The following is an 18,746-nucleotide window of genomic DNA, read 5'->3' on the forward strand; positions in this document are numbered from 1 at the left end:
CTTGTTTTTCATGTTACCCTCCTCCATCCCCAGTCTCCTGCCTGTTGTATATTAGCCAGGTCATCTTCAAATTCAAGAGGTTCTGGCATTAGCCGGGACTGTTGCCACGCTATCTCGTTGCATCTCCTCCGGCGTGCACACAAGACTTGGCACAACGTGACCAAGACACATATCATATCACCTAACGCTCTACCGCGAGATTCTTACCTCATTCATTCATCGAAGCGCCACGTTTCCCACGATTGTACAGCGAGGTGATAGTGGACCAAGGTTTGGTTTCATGGTTTCACTTCAGCAGCACCTGCAGCATGCAGGGAGAATGGAGAGCGAAACCAAATAGATTCCCTCACGTCTATCATACATCCTGATCTTACAAGATGATAACGACTCGTAGTACCAAAATAGTCCCCTTGCTCCACATCTCAAGGTTTTCAACCACGGTGTCTGGCCTATCGCCATCCCTGGTGCACTGAGAACCGTACTGCTTGTAGACCTAACGAGTGTTTATGATCTCATCTCCTGTGAATCGCTTACGCTGCGCTTTGCTCCAAGTCTCGTCTTATTCCTCCCCTCCGGCGCCATTCTAGTTACTTGAGGTTGACTTCAGGAAGCCGGCCAATTCTAAATCTGATTCCTTCGACCCCTTTACTAGTTTACAGTTATATATCTGATCTGTCCTTCCAATATGTTTATCGCCTATCCCTATCCTTGAGACAAAGGTTGGACTGCGCGCTGACAACGATGGTTAATGTTGATCACATTGGGTAGATCTTTGAGTGCGTGTCGGTTCACTTGGCAGTTGTGAAGAGTAAATGGTTTTCAGGAGGAGAGAACACTTCAGGGCAAAACACTGGTATATATATATATAGGTGCTGCCAGATATCGGTTTGCAGGCGAGAAGTATAAGGAAATATCCTAAAACCCGCCCATTTCTCTCATTATGACGCTAGTTTGGGGTTCGCATGGCCGCAACGCGGGGCTAATTGTCTGGAGTATTGGAATTATGAACTAGTCGCGAATTAGCGCTAGGAAATATGTACAAGCGTCAGACTAAGTCTGCTCCAAGTGATGAAAAGAAATCTCACCTCAGTTCCAAAGATGTGAACTGAGGAGAGAGGAAAGAGAAAAATCACGCGAGGTGGCTTTTAAGCCATCCTCGACTGCGTTCATCGACATGGGTCCCAAAAGTAGAAGCATCGGGCAATCCTTCATGGAAATGCCCGTGCGCAAGATCTATAGTCCGTGGGACATAGTCGAGTAGTCCACAGCGTACAACAAGCCAAGAAACAAGATATTTCAACATGGAGACTGGGACCCGGCCCCTTTCAGCAGCTATTATGTCATCGTAAGGCAGATTCCTAGATGCACTCGAGACATTAGCATGTGGACAGCCCCTCTAACTGAATCGTCATGCACATGGCGAGCTAAGATGACGCAATATAGGCTCCACAGTATCGCTTACAACTGTATTTGGTGGCTTAGTGCCTGGAAATAGACCTTGGCAAGTAAAGTTGTCACAACGAGAGTCAGGTAAAGATGCATGATTTGTCTAGGTATCTAGTCGCGCAGGAAATGCATTGATGGCTTTACAAATCTTTTCAATACAAGCTCCAAACCCGGTTGGCGGATCGACCGCCAGAGATTCGATTCTGTGCTAATGACACATCGGTATGAAAGTAGGGACGACTACACCAACATTACATCGAGACGCTTCGTAAGCGGCTCTGAAAGTGTTAGTCTGTAGCTTAGGAAAATCGAGTTACGGGACAAGTAAGCAACGAGGCACAACATTAATCCCTATCCAGCACCACTACTTATGAGCCATGACCATACACTCTTGCCCTTCCGCAGAAGCTTGCACTTTAGTTCGGCTTATTTAATTACACGCTAATTGCGTGACACTCTGTACTTATCATGTGAAGATTTTCCTCTGTGGCTTCATCTTGAGCGCTTTGATGGCATAAGCACACTTTACGGGCGCTCCGTTCAACCAAGTGTTCACTATGACGATTAAAAATTAAAAATTGATATGTCATTGTGACAATTCGATTTCGCGTGATCGAACAAATATTGATCAGGGAGATTTTTTATGCCCCACCTTGCCCCAACCCTCCATCCTTTTCCCCAACAAGACCCCAGCTCCTACTCACAGACAAGGCGACCCGTTCGACTATGAGTGAAAAAACCTCTTTGCAAAAGGTGACATTTTCCTTGACATACCGCGAGAAGCTCCGCTTTCCAGGCTAAACCTAAACATTACGCTCCCTCGGTTCGGGCGCTTTTGTAGCATGTTGGCTATTTCGATCCCGATGGCGACGATATCGTCTGGCCTGCAGACACTTTTCGCGGAGTTCGCAGTAAGCCTGAAAATTACTTACCGATCGCGCACAAGTTTAAATCATTCTCCCCCGTTAATGCGTCTTAAATATATATAGCGCTAGATTGTAAGTACGATCCCCACCCAATATCTTTCGCTATAACGAACATCCCGATGTTCTTGAAAAAATCATCCAAGTCGGGCTTGGAATCGCGATTCTCTTCACTATCGTCGTTCACCTCGCATTCAGTTATCCATCCCTTCCGCGCCCGGTCTATTCGCCCAAGGATTCGCTCCTCCACATTATACTTACCATCCCCTTGTACCTTTTGAGTCTTATTCCTGACCCCTTCTTCCGGTAAAGCAACATCTCTCTTCGTCGGCACTAATGATGTGACTGAGATGTTTATTTTCCATTTCTGCTGGCACTTCTACCCCGTTCTATCCCTTCACTCCACTCGGAGCAGAATTTATATCAAGAATATCAAGTGGGATGTTCACGGGACTGATTCGAGGGCGTTCGATCCATATGGGAATTTCGTCAATGAGAACTTTGAAAAAGTATGGCCCCTCCTCATTTTCAACCCACTTTCGTTGAACGAGGTGTTTTGTTTTTCTACACAACACGAACACGCATTTTAGATCTTCAAGTATGTATGTCTTCAAATATCGTACTTCACCTATAGTACTTAATCCCCATTCCCATATTTTTTTGTTTCCTCAGCGAGCATTCCACTGCACCTGAAAAGGACTCGCTTACGCTTTGGGACACGGTCGTCATGATTTGGAATCTCCACAGTGCAAAGTAAGTAAGCCAACCGCTACCAGCGTTCGGCACTTTTCTCACACGAGTACATTTACGGCACCACATTACTACTAGTGATTTCTTTGGACCCATAGCGAGTTTGGCAAGTTTCCTCATTGCGTATTACCTCCTCGCCGGTCCAGATGGAAAGGTTAAGAAAGCGCATCTCAAGACGGTATACGATGTATGTTGATTGATCCTTTCCTCTCTCATATATAACATCGTTCTCATCCTTTGAACTGTCCTGTTTCGCACCGTGCTGTTTTTTTTTTTTTCCTTTTCCTTTATTAGGGTTCCGGTTTCCATTCTATTGCTAGGCAGGTAGCGCTTGGAAGGAAACGCGGACAGTTAGATCCAACGCTTAAATTCTGAAGAAGAGAAACATGGTAAACAAATTCTAGCCAACCCATGACCTTGGCTATCGGAGAGTTAGGGCCTTACACCCCCTAGTTGCTGGTTACGGATATGGAGAGGGAGAAAGGTTTGCTCAACTGAATGTATGTGTATATGTAGTTGTGCTGTTTGACTAAAATCATCCTTTTCGGCTGTCACGACCCTGGTCTCCTGGAATTCTTGATCTTGAACTAGCGCTTGCTGCGCTTCGCCCAACTCTGTATTGGCGCTTGTCTGTGTTTCTGGGATTGCTGCAATCGTCTCATGTTCTGCGATTGGGTAATATTCAACTTCTGTGTAGGCGTTTATGATCCCATTACCCGGTTCTCGTCAAAATGTGTGTCCCGCATGCATGAAGGCTTGGTATGAACCAAATTAATTTGAATTCAAGGTCCAACGTACCCGAACAGTGGAAGAAGTCAAACAAGCAAGGTGAGAAGAGTAGCAGGTTGTGAATTATTCGGGAAAGCAAAACCGCGAAGCCACAGGGACCTGACCACCACAAATCCGAAAATTTCCGTGGAAAAATGATCTCCGGGCTGGGTGAAGTAATCAGGCAATCAGAGACAATCAATCAATTTCGGCCAGCTCCGGCGCTGCAAAACAGCTGAGCTGCATTGTAAGTAGCAGAGTCGACCGACTCATCGTCTCGGGGGCTCTTGGCTCCCACAGTCCACAGCAGGTCTCGTATTGCCGAAGTTTCTGGGTTCCAAGAAGAAGAAGAAGCAAGGACGCGTACTTGGATCAAATCGGTTGCCCGTGGGAAATAATCGCAAAGCGGGTCAATGGATTTCTTGCTCGGTCTAGGTAAAGACTGGCTTCACCATTTGATAAGCTGACCCCTTGAAAAAACAGTATTTGGCACCCTCGCTTGCGGAACTGGTACACCTCCGGACTTTGGCTTCCTGTATGGATCCCTACTTCCTCAGGTATGGAATCAAATTTCCTTATCCTGTACCGTTAAATAATGCGGTTTGAGCAATTGATCAACCTTTGTCGCGTTTGGGCGCTATAGCCCTTACTCTTAGGCATGCTTTCGCGGGCATTGATTCCGGCCTTTCGGCAAAAGTTTCGACGAACGAGACTGGTGGGATGCATTAAGCTCCCCAGCCTTTAGCTTATCCACGCATTCCAGCGTGCTGGGATTGTTCATTTTTCAGTATGTCCAACGGTTTCGTCTGACGGCCTCGGAACTGCTGACATCCTATGTAATAAAGAGCTCCATTTCCTTTACCTCCATGCATGATAGCGCAAATAGCGTCGATGACCAATTATGTGGCTTGTCCGTCCGTCTGCTGCTTTGCCAACCCCCTCTTTCGATAGTCAGCATCCCGATCTTCACGAGCTAGGTCTTAATTCTTGGCTGCGCTTGGTTGCGCTTGGTTGCGCCTGACCAATCTCTTGGAATTGGCATTTTGCTCTCGCAACGGACGCCAAACACCGCTAGAAGTCAAATTCGACTCGTATTTATCTCGATCGACCAACAAACCCTCTGCCTTAGCCCTGCCACTCCCCCCCCCAGCACAATTTCACCCACAAGACTTGCTATTACTACCGATGACACGACCTGCGTCCACTATCGGTGAAAAGACAACTCTACAGAAGGTAGGATCTTCACATTAACTTTGCACCGCAACCACAAGATGCTCACCTTAGGCTTGGGACGTCTCATCTCCCATGTTTGGGCGCTTACTAGCATGTTGGCTACTTCGATCTAAACAGTGATGGTGTGCTTTGGCCAATTCACACGTTCAAACGAGTTCGCGGTAAGCTAGTGACAAGGCGCCCACACTTCGAATCGTCTTTCTTAGCTCTGGCCTTTGCATACAATCATGCGGCTCTTCACTTACTGCACTACAGCGCTAGACTGTAAGCACTACCATTCCCTGATCAATGCCATCCTCAAACTAGCACCTTACTATTCTTCCACCCCCCCCCAAAAAAAAACAAAACACATTCTCACTTTACTTCACCAGTCGGGCTCATAGTTGCAATTCTATTCACGGTTTTAGTTCACACCGCTTTCAGCTATCCATCACTCCCACGTCCAACGTATACGCCGAAAACTTCGATCTTCTACATTATAATTTCAATCCCGTTGTACATTTTGAGCCTCGTTCCAGATCCATTCTTTCGGTAAGTGAACATTTTATCCCTGCCGTGTGTGATCGAGAGTTCATTTTGTTTCTCCTCCCCCACCTATGTTATGCCTTGCGTCACGGCCTGGGACAGAGTTTATATCAAGAACATCAAGTGGGATGTGCACGGATCCGATTCGAGGGCGTTTGATCCTGACGGGAACTTCGTTGATGTTAACTTTGAAAGGGTATGCATGTCATATAACCTGTTTTGTCGTTTGTGAATATGACCGCCTTACACCGAATGTGTTTAGATCTTTGAGTATGTTTCGCTTCTCATTGAACCACGATACCTCACTAACAGCCGGATTCCCTCCCCCCACCTTTCTCAGAGAGCACTCCACTGCGCCTAACAAGGACTCACTCTCACTCTGGGAGACACTTGTCATGCTTTGGAATCTTCATAGTGCAAAGTAATGGCACTTTCCGTTGTTCGCAATTCCACACACCCGACCAATACATAATCGTTTCTGACATATATTCTCACTCTTTCTCACTGTTCACTTAGTGATCACTTCGGGCCCATAGCAAGTTTAGCAAGTTGGCTCGTTGCGTGGTACCTCCTTGCGCCTCAAGACGGGAGGATCCCGAAAGCGCACCTCAGAACGATATACGATGTACGTATGATTCAACATCGTCATTCTCATATTGAGCTGGGCCCTGACACTCGGGTTTGCTTCGTGCTCACGTTAGGGGTCTGGGTTCCATTCGATTGCCAAGCAGGTGGCACTCGGAGGGAAACGCGGACGCGTAGATCCAACACTCAAGCCTTGAGATGATGGGTTTTTGGCCAGCAGGGGAACCAACGCCTGATACTTACACTTTGGCTGAGGCATGGCTACAAGGGAGCCCTTGATCCTTGTTGCCGTAGGCTCGGGTATTGGGTTGTTCGATTCTTTATTGGAGTCGGTATTGTTACTTCACGTGTGTTACGTTGCAAGAATGTTTTTTCTTTTTACTGTAGAACGTCATTTCCTGGTCTACCTGGGTGATCCCAGGTTTAAATCATTGTGGCGCAACAGGGGTGGATAAAGGGTCGAGGTCTGAATAAGTGTGAGAATAAAATCTGGTGACATATAGGGTCCAACCGCCATTTACGCCCTCGAGCAGCTCATGTCTCACTGTGGGAAATGTAAATGACCAGAATTACTCTGGTATTTTACCAAATCGAAATTGCGAGTCAAGGAACCGACTTTTCACGGCAAGTTTTTTTTTTTTTTGGTGGAACCCCCGTAGCTTTCGCGGGCAAGATTGCCTGGGGGTTTGTGGGGGAAGGCTGGACCTTCCGTGGAGGTGAGGTCGACGGGTCTGTGTTAGTGCAGAGATTGCCACCTCAAGGAAATGCTTTACGCACCGGCATTTACATAATGCCTTGTGTGGGGCTCACCTGGATGGATGGATGGATGGATGTATTCATTTTAAAGTACGTATCTGTGCCTATCGGCATATGCCGTACTATAATGACGCGGGTGAAAAATGTTTGGAAAGTAGTAGGTGGAGAGGAGTTAAGTGTCAATGGGTGGATGAGACATCGAGTATCAGGTGGTATGGAGAGTAAAGCGGAGTGAAGAGATAACACATAAGGACGTGCGTCCCCTGCATTGGAAAATAGTAACAAATGATGTGGAGAAATGTAAAGCATAGTGAAGAAATAGTGCATAGAAGAGACACGCGACCCCCAGTGCAGGGGGCGCACGGTTTGCTGCTGTAAGCCCAGAAAGGCGACGAAGAAAGTGGGGTGTGTGGGCACAGTTCTTGCGGGTGAATTGGGTGAAGGCTCCATGTGTTGTTGGATTGATACCCAAGGCCTAGGGTTTGGCTATGTCTTGGTTGGCTGTTCAGCGTGACAGCAGCTCTTGTGGGTGGGTTGAGGCGAAGTGTGTTCTTGTGAGATTGCGTCTCGGTTGGCCGTTCAGTGTTTAGGATGGCAGCCGAGGGTGTTAAGTGGCTTCCAGCTCATGTGTTCAATAAAGACATGCGGTGGAGGGGCCGTTGGTTGAAGAGGTAGTGGAGAGAAATGAAAGTTTTGCGGTGATGGCAGCCTGGCGTTACCACTATCACGCCTCATCACTCTAAGAGGTAGTGGAGAAAGTGAGAAGGAAGTGAGTTGGGTGATGGCCCTCCCAGCGCTACCACTATCATGCTGTCAGGGACGCGTCCGGGGTGGAGGGGGCCCGGCTGTAGCGCCCGGCGGAGGGACCCTCTCGGGGGACGAAGCGGGCGCGCGTACTGACGGGCCCGATCTGGGACTGTAGTCCCTGGCCACTTAGACTGAAGTGGAAAACGTGAATTGTTATTAAAAGGAAGAACTACACTACTTACCTGAAGTGGAAAACGTGAGAAGAAGGTTACTTCTTCAGTTCCCACTTCAGGTACATTTATGTACATGCGGCTTGGGTCACATGACGGGTGCCACGTCATCTACGGAGAGGGCCGCAGCCATCTGGGTATCCCTGCGGGGGATCCCGAGGGCGTCCGCTGCAGGTGTGCATGCTGGGCGTAGCGGGAAGTCGTCCGGGGTGTCCGAGCCGGATGGGTCAACAGTACAATGATACAAGGGAAGGTGGTCCATGTAAATAGAAAGAATAAACAGAAAGGGAGAGTGAAATAAGGGAGAGAGAGGAAAGAGGGAAGAGGGAGGAAAGGGGGGAAGGGGAAGAGGGAGGAAGGATGGGTAGCAGGGAGCGGGTGAGCGGGTGAGCGGGTGAGCAGGTGAGGTGGGCCCAGGTGGGCCCGGGTGGAACCGGGTCAGGCGGGTGTGCCCTGACACACGCCCCATGATCCCAAGAGGTAGTGGAGAAAGAAGGAAGAAGGGTGTTGGGGTGATGGCAGGACTTGAACCTGCACTCCTCCGGCCTGCCCATGGACTTATGGAGGCTACCATTGGCGCTACCACTATTGCACCTCACCATCCCAAAAGGTAGTGGAGAAGAGAAGAATAAGGAAGGGTTGGGGTGATGGTGGGACTTGAACCCACAGTCCTCTGGCCAGTCCCGTCTGGGCTTACAGAGGTCACCATTGGCATTGCCACTATTGCGCTCGTCATCCCAAAAAGGTAGTGGTAAGAAGAAAAAGGAAGGGTTGGCTTGACGGTGGGACGTGCACCCGTGCTCTTGCATCTCTCCAGCCAGTGTGGCTCTGGGCTTACGGGGTTGTGTCAGGGCCCGGCCCTCGTTCCGCGACGGGCCCAGGGGGTCCTCCTAGTTGTTGGGGTATCTAGTCCCAGTCCAAGATCTTCAAACTCACTGAGGGGGTGTCAGGGTTCAGCACCCTGCCCTAGGGTGCCCCAGACTCCCCAACCAATCCCTTCCTTCCATTCCTTCATTGTTGCCTTTCTGTGTTGTGTACACACGCGGGCACGGGATAGCGTGGGAACTTTCTGAGCGAGCAGCTCGCCCAGAACGTTCCCAGTTCTGGGCGAGCAACTCGCCCAGAATGTTCCCACACTTACTGGGCACTGCCACCTGGATGTTCCCTCCGGGTCACACTACACAACTCTAGGAGCTGTATAGTTGTGGGCATGTGACCCATTCCTTTATATAGCAACCATGCGGGGAGATGAGACCTTTACCCTTCTTCTCATCTCATGCCCCGCATAGGCAAGTGTATATATTATCTTTCCTTTTACTATACATCTCATGCCCCGCATAGTGTGAGGACAGGTTAGATGGGGGCTGAGGTCAGGGAGCCTCCGAGTCCGAGGCCGGGCCCTGACAGGGGGCTAGCCCCAGCCTTCACAGGAAATGAGTTGAGAAGAAGGGTAACCTTCTCAACCTCCTGTGAAGCCACTACAAATGGGAGTCGGGAACTATACAGTTTTCGGCTCTTTGCCGACTTTCCATAATTGGCACCCCCCCGTGGGAAGATTCTGGGCGAGCTGCTTGCCCAGAAAGTTCCCACAGTCATGGCTGTGATGGTTTCTGGGCGAGTAACTTGCCCAGAATGTTCCCACGGGTCTGCATGCATGCAGGATTGTGGAACAGTGAAGGGAAAAATAGGAGAAAATGGGGGAAGGGTACCTGAGGGTGTGTGGGGTCAGGGGCTGTGCCCTGACAGGTTGTGGTTGATTGGCATTACCACGGTGGCCACATCATCCTCCCTTCAGATGTTAGAGGCCTAATTAGTTTTAAACAGGGGCACCGTGTGAAGGTTTAGGCCCATGCCGGGTGTTCGCTGTGGTAGCAGAACTCCCCCTTGACTGACATCCATCGTTGAGGCCCTGGGGCTCACCTGACCTTGGCAGATCGGGTATACCCACTAAAACCCCATTTGAACCCTGTTGCTATTACAGCAAAAACCGAAATAGTAGAGAAAAGTGCACAAGCAAAGAACCCTGATCCACTTAAATTGGAAGGTCAGCCCTGATTCACATGCTGCTGTTGTCATGCACTTGGATTGAATTGATTTTAAAGGGTTATAGGAAATAAAATTACCAGAACAACCAAGTCAGTACTAGTTGCTAAGTGGCTGTGTGGCTGTCAGGCATGGATGGCTGTCCATGGCATTCTGGTTTGATTCTGTGTTAGACCGTTGGAGTTGTTCTTCTTTTTTTCTTTTTCCACTCAAGATTGGCAAGTTGGTGTTGAACTCTTGCCATGTGACATCTCTGCAGCCCCTCACACAAATCCCAAAAAGTTGTTTGGTGTGTTAATGACTATCTGGCAGTTTGAGTTGCTGTCATATCCATCCATGGCCATCACCCTCCACTACCTCCAGTCCTTCTGGACTCCCTCCGCTCCTTCGTCACTAACCTTGGAGCCTCCAGATTCCACAATCACCTCTAACTCCCCCAATGGTCACCACCTCCCCAATTCAATATATTACCTACACCTCCCTAAGTACGGAGCCCTGAAGGTCTCCGGACAGCTCCAATGTCTGCTAGCACACTCCTGCCTCCACTGGGCAATTTAGTTGCTTGCCCTGCAAGCCCACCTTTGGGCCAATCCCTCCTTTCCACTTGTGGGTTATAGCCTGTCATTCCACTAAACCAGTAACCTGACTTGTTGGTAATATTCAGTTGGCTAACATCTAACTCCATTAGCTCCACCCCGCTCAGTCCTGCTATTCACAGGCCTGCCCCCTATGTAACTATATATACATAACTTGTAGATAGGTTGAACCCCAGTGATAAAATCATCCCCCTGCTAAGTTCTCATTGCCAGTTAGTAAGTTAGGGCATGGACGTGTAAACTGGGCACAGCACTCCTGGTCTAAGTCGCTGAGGCCAAAGCCCTCCACCACAGGGACATCTCCTTCATCCCACATCTGGTCTCTGACAGTTGCTAGGGGCAAACAAAACAAAAAAATACCACTGTAACTGAGAGTTGAACCAAGGTGACCCATGTGCTACACATCTATAGCCACAACCAAACCACTGGGCAACCAGTACTGATCACAACAGCTTTGAAAATCTTTCTTCTATAACCCTTCTATATCAATTCAAACCATTGCATGGCAACAGTGGCACATGAATCAGGGTTGACCTTCCAATTTAAGCACATCAGGGTACTTCGCTTGTAAACTTTTCTCTACTATTTCGGTTTTTGCTGTAAGCCAATTCTCTGGGAGGCACGCTTCATCCTGTAGGATTCCACTCCAGGTATGGAGGACAAGTTTTCCTGACACAGCATATTTGCAGTATTTCTTTCTATTTGTGAGGCATCTGTCTTGCTTTAGTCTCTCATTCAGGGAGGAGAGGAAAGTGCTGACTGCTTTGTTTGGGGGGATGCTGGTTGTTTCGCTGTCATTGCTGCTGATAACTCTCTTGCATCTCAATTTCCACACCAGCCATGCACATTCCATGGAGATGATCTTAAGGTAGGTGTTGTACATAAGTAATCACTCTCCGGAAGCAAAAATGACAAAACCTGCGTTGCCTCTTATTGTCAACACAAAACTTCCACTGCTCAAATGGGGGCCTGGAAGCTGTATAATAGACACCCCTCAGTGGATTTAGATTTTTAATCAATGCCATATTGAAAATTGTTGTTCCTTCAAGTTTTGCCATGGGTGGTGTGGGCAGAAATGAATGGCGGTAACTGCCAAAATCAAAAAAGGAAATATGTTGCCATTCCCTTTTCCCTCCAAAGCTCAGCAGAACCGAGTTACTGTGTATGCCTCTAACAAAAAAATGCAAGCAGGCAAATAATTTGGGGCTATACTCCCAGAAGGTTCATTTTTTTCATTTTTATCCAATTTGTAACTCACATATTCTTGCAAATATCATGCATACAGAAATCACGCATATATGAACAGGGTCCAAATGAACCATTATTACCGATCTTGGACCCACTTGTCATCAATATCAATGCTCTCTCTGATTCAGGGAGTGTTGACTTTGAGCTAGAGAGTGATTCTGAAATTGATGATGAGTGTGAACCAGACACTCACCCTCATATCCCACCAATCCCCCCCCTTTGGAAGCGACTGGCTGAATCCCAGAAAGCACTTGCGGCATTGATCAATAAGCGTGGCGCAATTCCCAGAAACACAGTCCGCTATGCCAGAAACACAATCAATGGGACTCGGGCTGAGCATACACAGCGTTATCATGCTGCCAAATGGAGAGCTACCAAAGCAAAGCTGTGAGAGATGAGCAACAAAACAGCAACTGATCAGAAGAAGCGGACAATTACTGACTTTTTTCTGAGTCATCAATCCCGCACATCCACAATCAATCCAATATCCCCCCCTTCTAATACTCCAAACTGTCCCAGCGCGTGTCCCAGTGAATCCAATGGCTCTAGTGATGAGGGAGAAGTCACTATTGCTAGTGGCAATGTGATTCCAGAAAGTCAGACAACAGCACGGGTTTCAGCATGGACACTGGCACTCTCACCTGAGTCCGTGCATGCGCCCACACCCACACCCACTGTACCCGCGCCCACAACTGCTTGTAACACACCCACTGTACCCCCATCCAATACACCAGGCCCAACCATCCTTTCTGCTGGTAGCCAAAGCGTGGGTGAAGAGGAACTCGCTGCAACTTGCTGTTCACATACTCATGTTGCAGCACCAACCAAGACTCAGGTTATGGAGGTAGCAGCCAAACTCGATGCTCTCATAAGGCCTCCTCGAGATACTGGTGCTGGTCACAAACATTTGAACTTTGATGATTTTATGCGGATGCGATTGGAGCAGATGCTCCAAGTTTACCGGATGTTCGGCTCAACGCAAATGGATTTGAGTGGGGAAATGGGATGGATTAAGGCATCGTTGTGGGTCGCAAAATCATGGGATCGGGGCCCATCATATGCTTCATGGGTGAGAAGATGATGCCGGGTGTTCATGAAGGACTATGAAACGATTCCAGTCAACCCATATGGACGGTGGAAGGAATCAGTTCTGACTACTGATGAAGATCTTAGGAACGATATTGAGGCACACCTGCATGGCATTGGACCCTATGTCTCAGCTACAGACATAGTCCAGTTCTTGAATACTCCAGAAATGCAAGTCCGACTCAATCGTGATAAGCCAATCTCGGTTTCAACAGCACAATGTTGGCTCCGAACAATGGGTTATCGCTGGCAGCAGGAGAAAAAAGGCCAATATTCAGATGGGCATGAACGGGAGGATGTTGTCCAGTACTGCCAGAGTGTGTTTCTGCCTGCCATGGCAGACTATGATGATTCCATGAGGAAGTGGAATATCAAAGGCGAACAAGAAATTTCTGACAACCCACCCAATCGGCCCATTGTCATCTGGTACCATGATGAGTCCATTTTTTATGCTCATGATCGCTGAAGACTGTGCTGGGTTCACAGTTCGGAGTCAGCAAAGCCTTACCCAAAAGGTGAAGGAGCATCACTCATGGTTGCTGATTTTGTCTCAGCTGACTATGGTTGTGTCACGGCCCCGCAAAAGTCCCTGCCCCTCTACCACTTCTATCATCTGCACCCCCATTCTTGCACTCGTTATTCGCGCCTGTTAATCGTGCTGTTGTCCATCACTTAGCAGCGCCGATAGTGGTTCCTGTCTACGGCCCTGTAGTGGCGCCTCCTTTCTCCCGCCACCACTTGAGTTCCTCAGCCATTCGGCCGACACCATTTTATTCTTATTCATTCACTTAACTTACTAGCGGTTGATATTGTTGCCACTGATCCGCTCCCTATTGACATTTGGTTTATTCCTTTATTGACACTTGGTTATTCCTTTATTGACATTTGATTTATTTGTATATTGACATTCTGATCTGCCACCATATTGGTGCCTAGGTTGTTGGCCTATTCATTCTGCCTCCCAACTTCGCCATCCTCTGGTCCATTCATTTCTTCTGTTCCATTTCCCTGGTCCTCATCGCTCTTTTAGTTTTGTCGCACTTACCATTCTGCTCCTGTCCCACACCGGACCGACTGGCCCCTTCTCTGTTCTCCTTTCGTACTTATACTTGTAGTTTACTACCGATGTACCTCAGTTCGAATATCAACTAGAATTCCCCCCAAAGTACTCTCATCTTGAGTCTGCCTCTCAACTTCATCTCCGCCTGAGCCAACCTTGCCGCAAGGTCCCCCCTGCTAACTTGAAATATGGGACAGCCTAGAATGTGTGGCACAACGCTCTAGCCAAGTCGTTGAAGCTGAAGTCCCAACCCCACAATGCCTTGCAACGGAGTTGCACATTAGCTAAGTGACCACTCATGCTGCTGCACTCTGCTCCGCTTCCCGCAAATACCTCAAATACCATTTCTGACAGGTTGGCTGAGAGGTGACAGATGTGATGCACAAGTGATGCTTAAGCCTGGAAAAAACAAAGATGGGTACTTCACCAATGATGATGTGATTGAGCAAGCATCACATGCCATGGAGATCTTGAAGACTCGCTACCCAAATGACAAGCATGTCTTTGTGTTTGATAATGCTCGGACTCATTCCAAATGCGCTGATGATTCATTATCGGCAGTCAAAATCCCAAGGAATCCCAAGCCATGGGGGGTTCCTGTTGTTTTGCGTGATGCCAATGGCTCAATTGTCCATGGTCCAAATGGAAAGCCTCGCATGACTACAAAACGCATGGCTGACACAATGTTCAATGGGCAGCCCCAGCAACTTTATATTGCTGACAACCACCCACAATACCCAGGATATTTTAAAGGCATGGCCCAGATTCTCACCAAGTGGGGCTATGACACAGCTCACTTGGGTGCTCAATGTGATAAGTTCAAGTGCCAAGCCACAGCAAGCCAGTGTTGCTGCCGCAACATCCTTTTCCATTCCGATGATTTCATGAACGTCAAAACTCTTCTTGAGACTCATTGTGAGGCCACTGGTTTTGACATGCTGTTTCTTCCCAAGTTCCACTGTGAACTGAATCCTATTGAACAAGTCTGGGGATATGCAAAGCGGGTCTATCATGAATTTCCACCATCATCAAAGATTGAAGATGTGGAGATTAAGGCGATAAATGCTTTGAACTCTGTGCCATTACTCTCAATTCAAAGGTATGTTCTCAGTAGTTCTTAAGATAGAAAATGTCAGAGACCAGATTCGAGATGAAGGAGTGTCTCTGTAGCGGAGGGCTTCGGCCTCAGCGACTTCTGCCAAGAGCGCTGTGCCTAGTGACACGTCCGTGCCCTAACTTACTGACTGGCAATTAGAACCTAGGGGGGTAACTCTAGTTTATTTTACTACTGGGGTGTAACCTATGTACAAGTGGGATATATATATGGTTACAACGGGGACAGGTCCGCAATTGGCGGAGCCGAACGGAGCGGAGCTAACGGGGTTTAAACGTTAGCCGACTGAATATTACCGACGAGTCGGTTCGCAGGGTTAGCAGAAAGGCAGGCGATAACCCAGAAACGGAAAGGAGGGATAGGCCCGAAGGTGGGCTCTGCAGGGCAGGCGAGTGTATTGCCCAGCGGAGGCGGGGGTGCGCTAGCGGACGTCGGAGCTGTCCGGAAGTCTTCGGGGCTCCGTACTTAGGGAGGCGTAGGTAATAAATTGAAATGAGGGGGTGGTGACCATCGAGGGGTACTGAGAGGATTGCGGAATACGGGGGCTCCGAGGTTAGTGACGGAGGAGCGGAGTTAGAACGGAGGGATCGGAGGGACCGGAAGTCGATGGCTGGGGATGGATATGACAGAAAATACCTGATTATTTACAGGTTTGCAAATCACTCACTCCGCTACATGGACACATATTGCAGGGGCCTTGATGGACTCGTCTCCCTCATCCAGGCCCACCCATGTTTCCAAAACAGCTCCAGGAATGACCAGTGGCCTGTTGATTGCCAGCTTGCAATTGCTCTCTATCGGTTCGGCCATTTCGGCAATGCAGCGTCTGTTGATGCCATTGCACAGTGGGCAGGCTGCAGTGCAGGCATGGTTGTCAAGGCCACACATCATGTTATCATGGCCTTTTTGCCGCTGCATAACCAGGCCATTTGATGGCCAAATGCAGCTGAGAAGTGGGAGGCATCGGACTGGGTGGAGAGTGTGTCTTGTCACACATGGAGGCCGGGTTTTTGTATGGTGGATGGTACTCTTCTCCCTCTCACGTCCAAACCAGGACATTTTGGGGAGCAGCTTTTTGACCGGAAGTCCAACTATTCTCTCAGTCTTACGGTATGTGGATTACTATCAATTTATATATACATGTGGAACACCGGTATTAATATCCTTTTAGCTTGTAACATTACCAAACCTACGCATCATCGACTATGTGCTTGGCCCCCCTGGCAGTATGCACAACTCAACGGCATTCAAGGAATCCCGCGCATTCAAAGAATCTGACCAGCTTTTCCGCAACAGTGAATGGTTGTGGGCCGACTCTGCATATGCACTTTCCCCATGGTGTATGGTGCCTTACAAGCGGCCACAATCACTTGCAGCATCAAACCACCAATTCAACTATCATTTATCTACGGTGAGTTATTTCCAAGACCTCTCATGATTATTTATGATTTAAATGTCCTTTTTTACAGGTGTGCATAAGGTCAGAACATGCTGTGGGGTACCTCAAAGGTCGCTTCCAGTCACTTCATGGACTCTGTCAACAGATCAATTCAGAGCGCGATTATGTACTTTCGCTTGCATGGGTCCGCACATGTTTGATCATCCACTCTTTTGCAGCGCGTGTTGAAGATGAGGAGTATGAAAGTGTTTTCTGGGAATGGGTTGAGGAGGGCAGGAGTGGTGAAGATGATAGTGAGGATGATGAACCAGTTGCAGGTTTCACCTGGGGTGGAGCAGGGTCGTCACTGCCCTGAGAATTGGAAGGGCACCGGAAGCGCCATCTTGTACAGGCAGCTCTTTTCGATGCTCTCTGCTAAAATTTTCATATTCAAATATTTGTACTACGTGTGTATGAGTATGAAGATGAATTTTTTGTGGTTTTTTCACACTGAGCATAAAGAAATCTAAAAATTGAGACTCCCAAAATCAAATGCGGGATCATGCTGTTGTTGTGGCTGTTGCTGCTGCTGCTGCTGCTGCTGCTGCTGTTGTTGCCGTTGCTGCTGCTGTGGCTGTGACTGGACCTGTGCAAGTTGTAACTGAAGCCTGAGTGACTCAATTTCAAATTTACGGTGCATCTTTTCTCTCTTGAGCTCAAGCCGTGCCATCTGCTGTACATGATGGTATTCAGCCTCTTGTTGAGCTTGAACCTGATCAACCCGTGCTGCCTCATGGAAATCGGCAATAAAATCTTTGTGGCCCTTTGACCCTGATGTGCGTGAAGCCATGAGCGTCAAGTCAACCTTGGACTTGAGTGTGGCAGGCCCTGGGGTTGACCTTGCCAGTGTATGAGATGAAGACACACTTGAGTCTTCTGCATTAATCCCTGGCTTGACATCAGGGAGCTGCGAGTCTGGAAGGGAGAGTGGAAAACCAGTGGGCGACTCCATGCGAAAAAGGGTGGTGTCTGTATTAAGAAGTCCCATGTCAACCTGAGGTGGTGGTTCGGCCCAAGAAATTGGTGAGTTGACATGGGAAAGTGGCGCATTTACGATGGCTGGTGGTGAAGGTGGACGGGAGGTATTGGTCTCAATGGGTGCAGCAACTTGCTCTGGAGGCACAAAGACGGGTTGTTCAAAATCACTTACCATCTTCCCAGTGCCGCTTGTTGAGTTTGTTACCATCTGGAATGCGTATTTTGGATGCTCTGACCACCATCCATGCAGTGTGTTCTACCACGGGAAAGATGCACGAATCATCTCTTCAAAAATGAGAAAATAAGCAGTGTACCAAGTAATTGACATGTACGCTACCTAGCTGGTTTCTGTGCATTTCATTCTTATCCTCATCCTCATCTTTGAGGCCCTCACCGGTCTGCTGTAGCATTTTGCGATATCCGGTGTATGTCTTCTGTAAACTACAATTGGGAGAATACTAGATGAGCTACAGTGACCTCAGCAACTAATAAACTTACTAAGTGATCCGACTTAAGACAGAGGTTGCATAGCGCTCAGGTTCCATTAAATAAGCGCCACGATCCGGTTCCCCTTCAACATCAAAGACAGCCTTTGCTATCTCATGGTAATATTCAACTTTGGGTTTGCTACCGACAACCTAGGTGATAGTGAGTGGTGAGAGTTGAAAGGCATCATATTAGATGCTCACCTTTTTCCGCGACTCCTTCCTTGCATCCTTGACAGAATCACTGAACATTTTCAGTCGAACATCAAGGTGGTTTGTGAGATATTCAATTAGGCGCTCTGTCCAGCGTTCATTGGTGTCCCATTGAACCTTTGGAGTGCGAGGCTCAGACTTAATTTCAGCCTTGACGGGAACCATGGGTGGGGTGGCACTGGCAGACTCGTTGTCCATTGTTGTACGTGAGTGGCACCCTGATCGTAGCTGAGGGACCGAACCCTCAGGGTTTTTTCGTTTGGCTGGCATGGTTTGGGAAGTGAGATGGTGGTGACGGTGATGGGGTGGGGTGATGAGGGGTGAGGGAAAACGCGCAAAGGGACAGGTGACCTAAAGTGGAGAACTGTACAGCAAGATTTGCGGACTTATGTATAAGGCCGAATTTAGACTGACTTTAGAAAATCGACTTTAGGCCAGTTGGGGGACTTGAGCCCCAAGTCAAAGTCGTCAGTTTAGAACGAGTTAAGATCGAGTTTTGTCACTCACATGTCACTTTAGGAA

At 48.3% G+C, this 18,746-nt stretch overlaps 3 protein-coding genes across 3 annotated transcripts; 2 read left to right on the plus strand and 1 right to left on the minus strand.

The window, feature by feature from the left end:
* Positions 1-1,738: 1,738 nt before the first annotated feature.
* On the plus strand, positions 1,739-3,637 carry EI90DRAFT_222720 (Caleosin). The gene is made up of 8 exons (XM_039052722.1): positions 1,739-2,199; positions 2,288-2,357; positions 2,436-2,444; positions 2,682-2,878; positions 2,960-2,967; positions 3,042-3,122; positions 3,198-3,306; positions 3,414-3,637. The coding sequence occupies exons 1-8, from the start codon at positions 2,173-2,175 to the stop codon at positions 3,492-3,494; spliced, it is 582 nt and encodes a 193-aa protein (XP_038909199.1). The 5' UTR covers positions 1,739-2,172; the 3' UTR covers positions 3,495-3,637.
* A 1,209-nt stretch (positions 3,638-4,846) lies between these two features.
* EI90DRAFT_222782 (Caleosin) lies at positions 4,847-6,686 on the plus strand. The gene is made up of 9 exons (XM_039052723.1): positions 4,847-5,120; positions 5,212-5,281; positions 5,376-5,384; positions 5,528-5,651; positions 5,748-5,841; positions 5,908-5,915; positions 5,986-6,066; positions 6,162-6,270; positions 6,347-6,686. Exons 1-9 carry the CDS (start codon positions 5,073-5,075, stop codon positions 6,425-6,427), a joined length of 624 nt encoding a protein of 207 aa, XP_038909200.1. The 5' UTR covers positions 4,847-5,072; the 3' UTR covers positions 6,428-6,686.
* Positions 6,687-17,598: 10,912 nt separating this feature from the next.
* EI90DRAFT_3021503 (uncharacterized protein) lies at positions 17,599-18,494 on the minus strand (the record flags this gene model as incomplete). Its single annotated transcript, XM_039057664.1, has 5 exons — positions 17,599-17,661; positions 17,699-17,782; positions 17,841-17,967; positions 18,025-18,164; positions 18,216-18,494. 5 exons carry the CDS (start codon positions 18,492-18,494, stop codon positions 17,599-17,601), a joined length of 693 nt encoding a protein of 230 aa, XP_038909201.1.
* Positions 18,495-18,746: the final 252 nt, after the last annotated feature.

The sequence above is a fragment of the Cantharellus anzutake genome (assembly GCF_015039405.1).
Source record: "Cantharellus anzutake strain C23 chromosome Unknown EI90scaffold_116, whole genome shotgun sequence".
Taxonomy (NCBI): domain Eukaryota; kingdom Fungi; phylum Basidiomycota; class Agaricomycetes; order Cantharellales; family Hydnaceae; genus Cantharellus; species Cantharellus anzutake.

Bases quoted from the DNA above. Each gene is read 5' to 3' on its own strand.
- EI90DRAFT_222720 (XM_039052722.1), top strand. From the start codon at position 2,173: ATGAGTGAAAAAACCTCTTTGCAAAAG. The intron at 2,200-2,287 runs GTGACATTTTCC...GCGCTTTTGTAG, and splicing joins AAAAAACCTCTTTGCAAAAG to CATGTTGGCTATTTCGATCC. The intron at 3,123-3,197 runs GTAAGTAAGCCA...CATTACTACTAG, and splicing joins TGGAATCTCCACAGTGCAAA to TGATTTCTTTGGACCCATAG.
- EI90DRAFT_222782 (XM_039052723.1), top strand. From the start codon at position 5,073: ATGACACGACCTGCGTCCACTATCGGTGAAAAGACAACTCTACAGAAG. The intron at 5,121-5,211 runs GTAGGATCTTCA...GGCGCTTACTAG, and splicing joins AAAAGACAACTCTACAGAAG to CATGTTGGCTACTTCGATCT. The intron at 6,271-6,346 runs GTACGTATGATT...TGCTCACGTTAG, and splicing joins ACCTCAGAACGATATACGAT to GGGTCTGGGTTCCATTCGAT.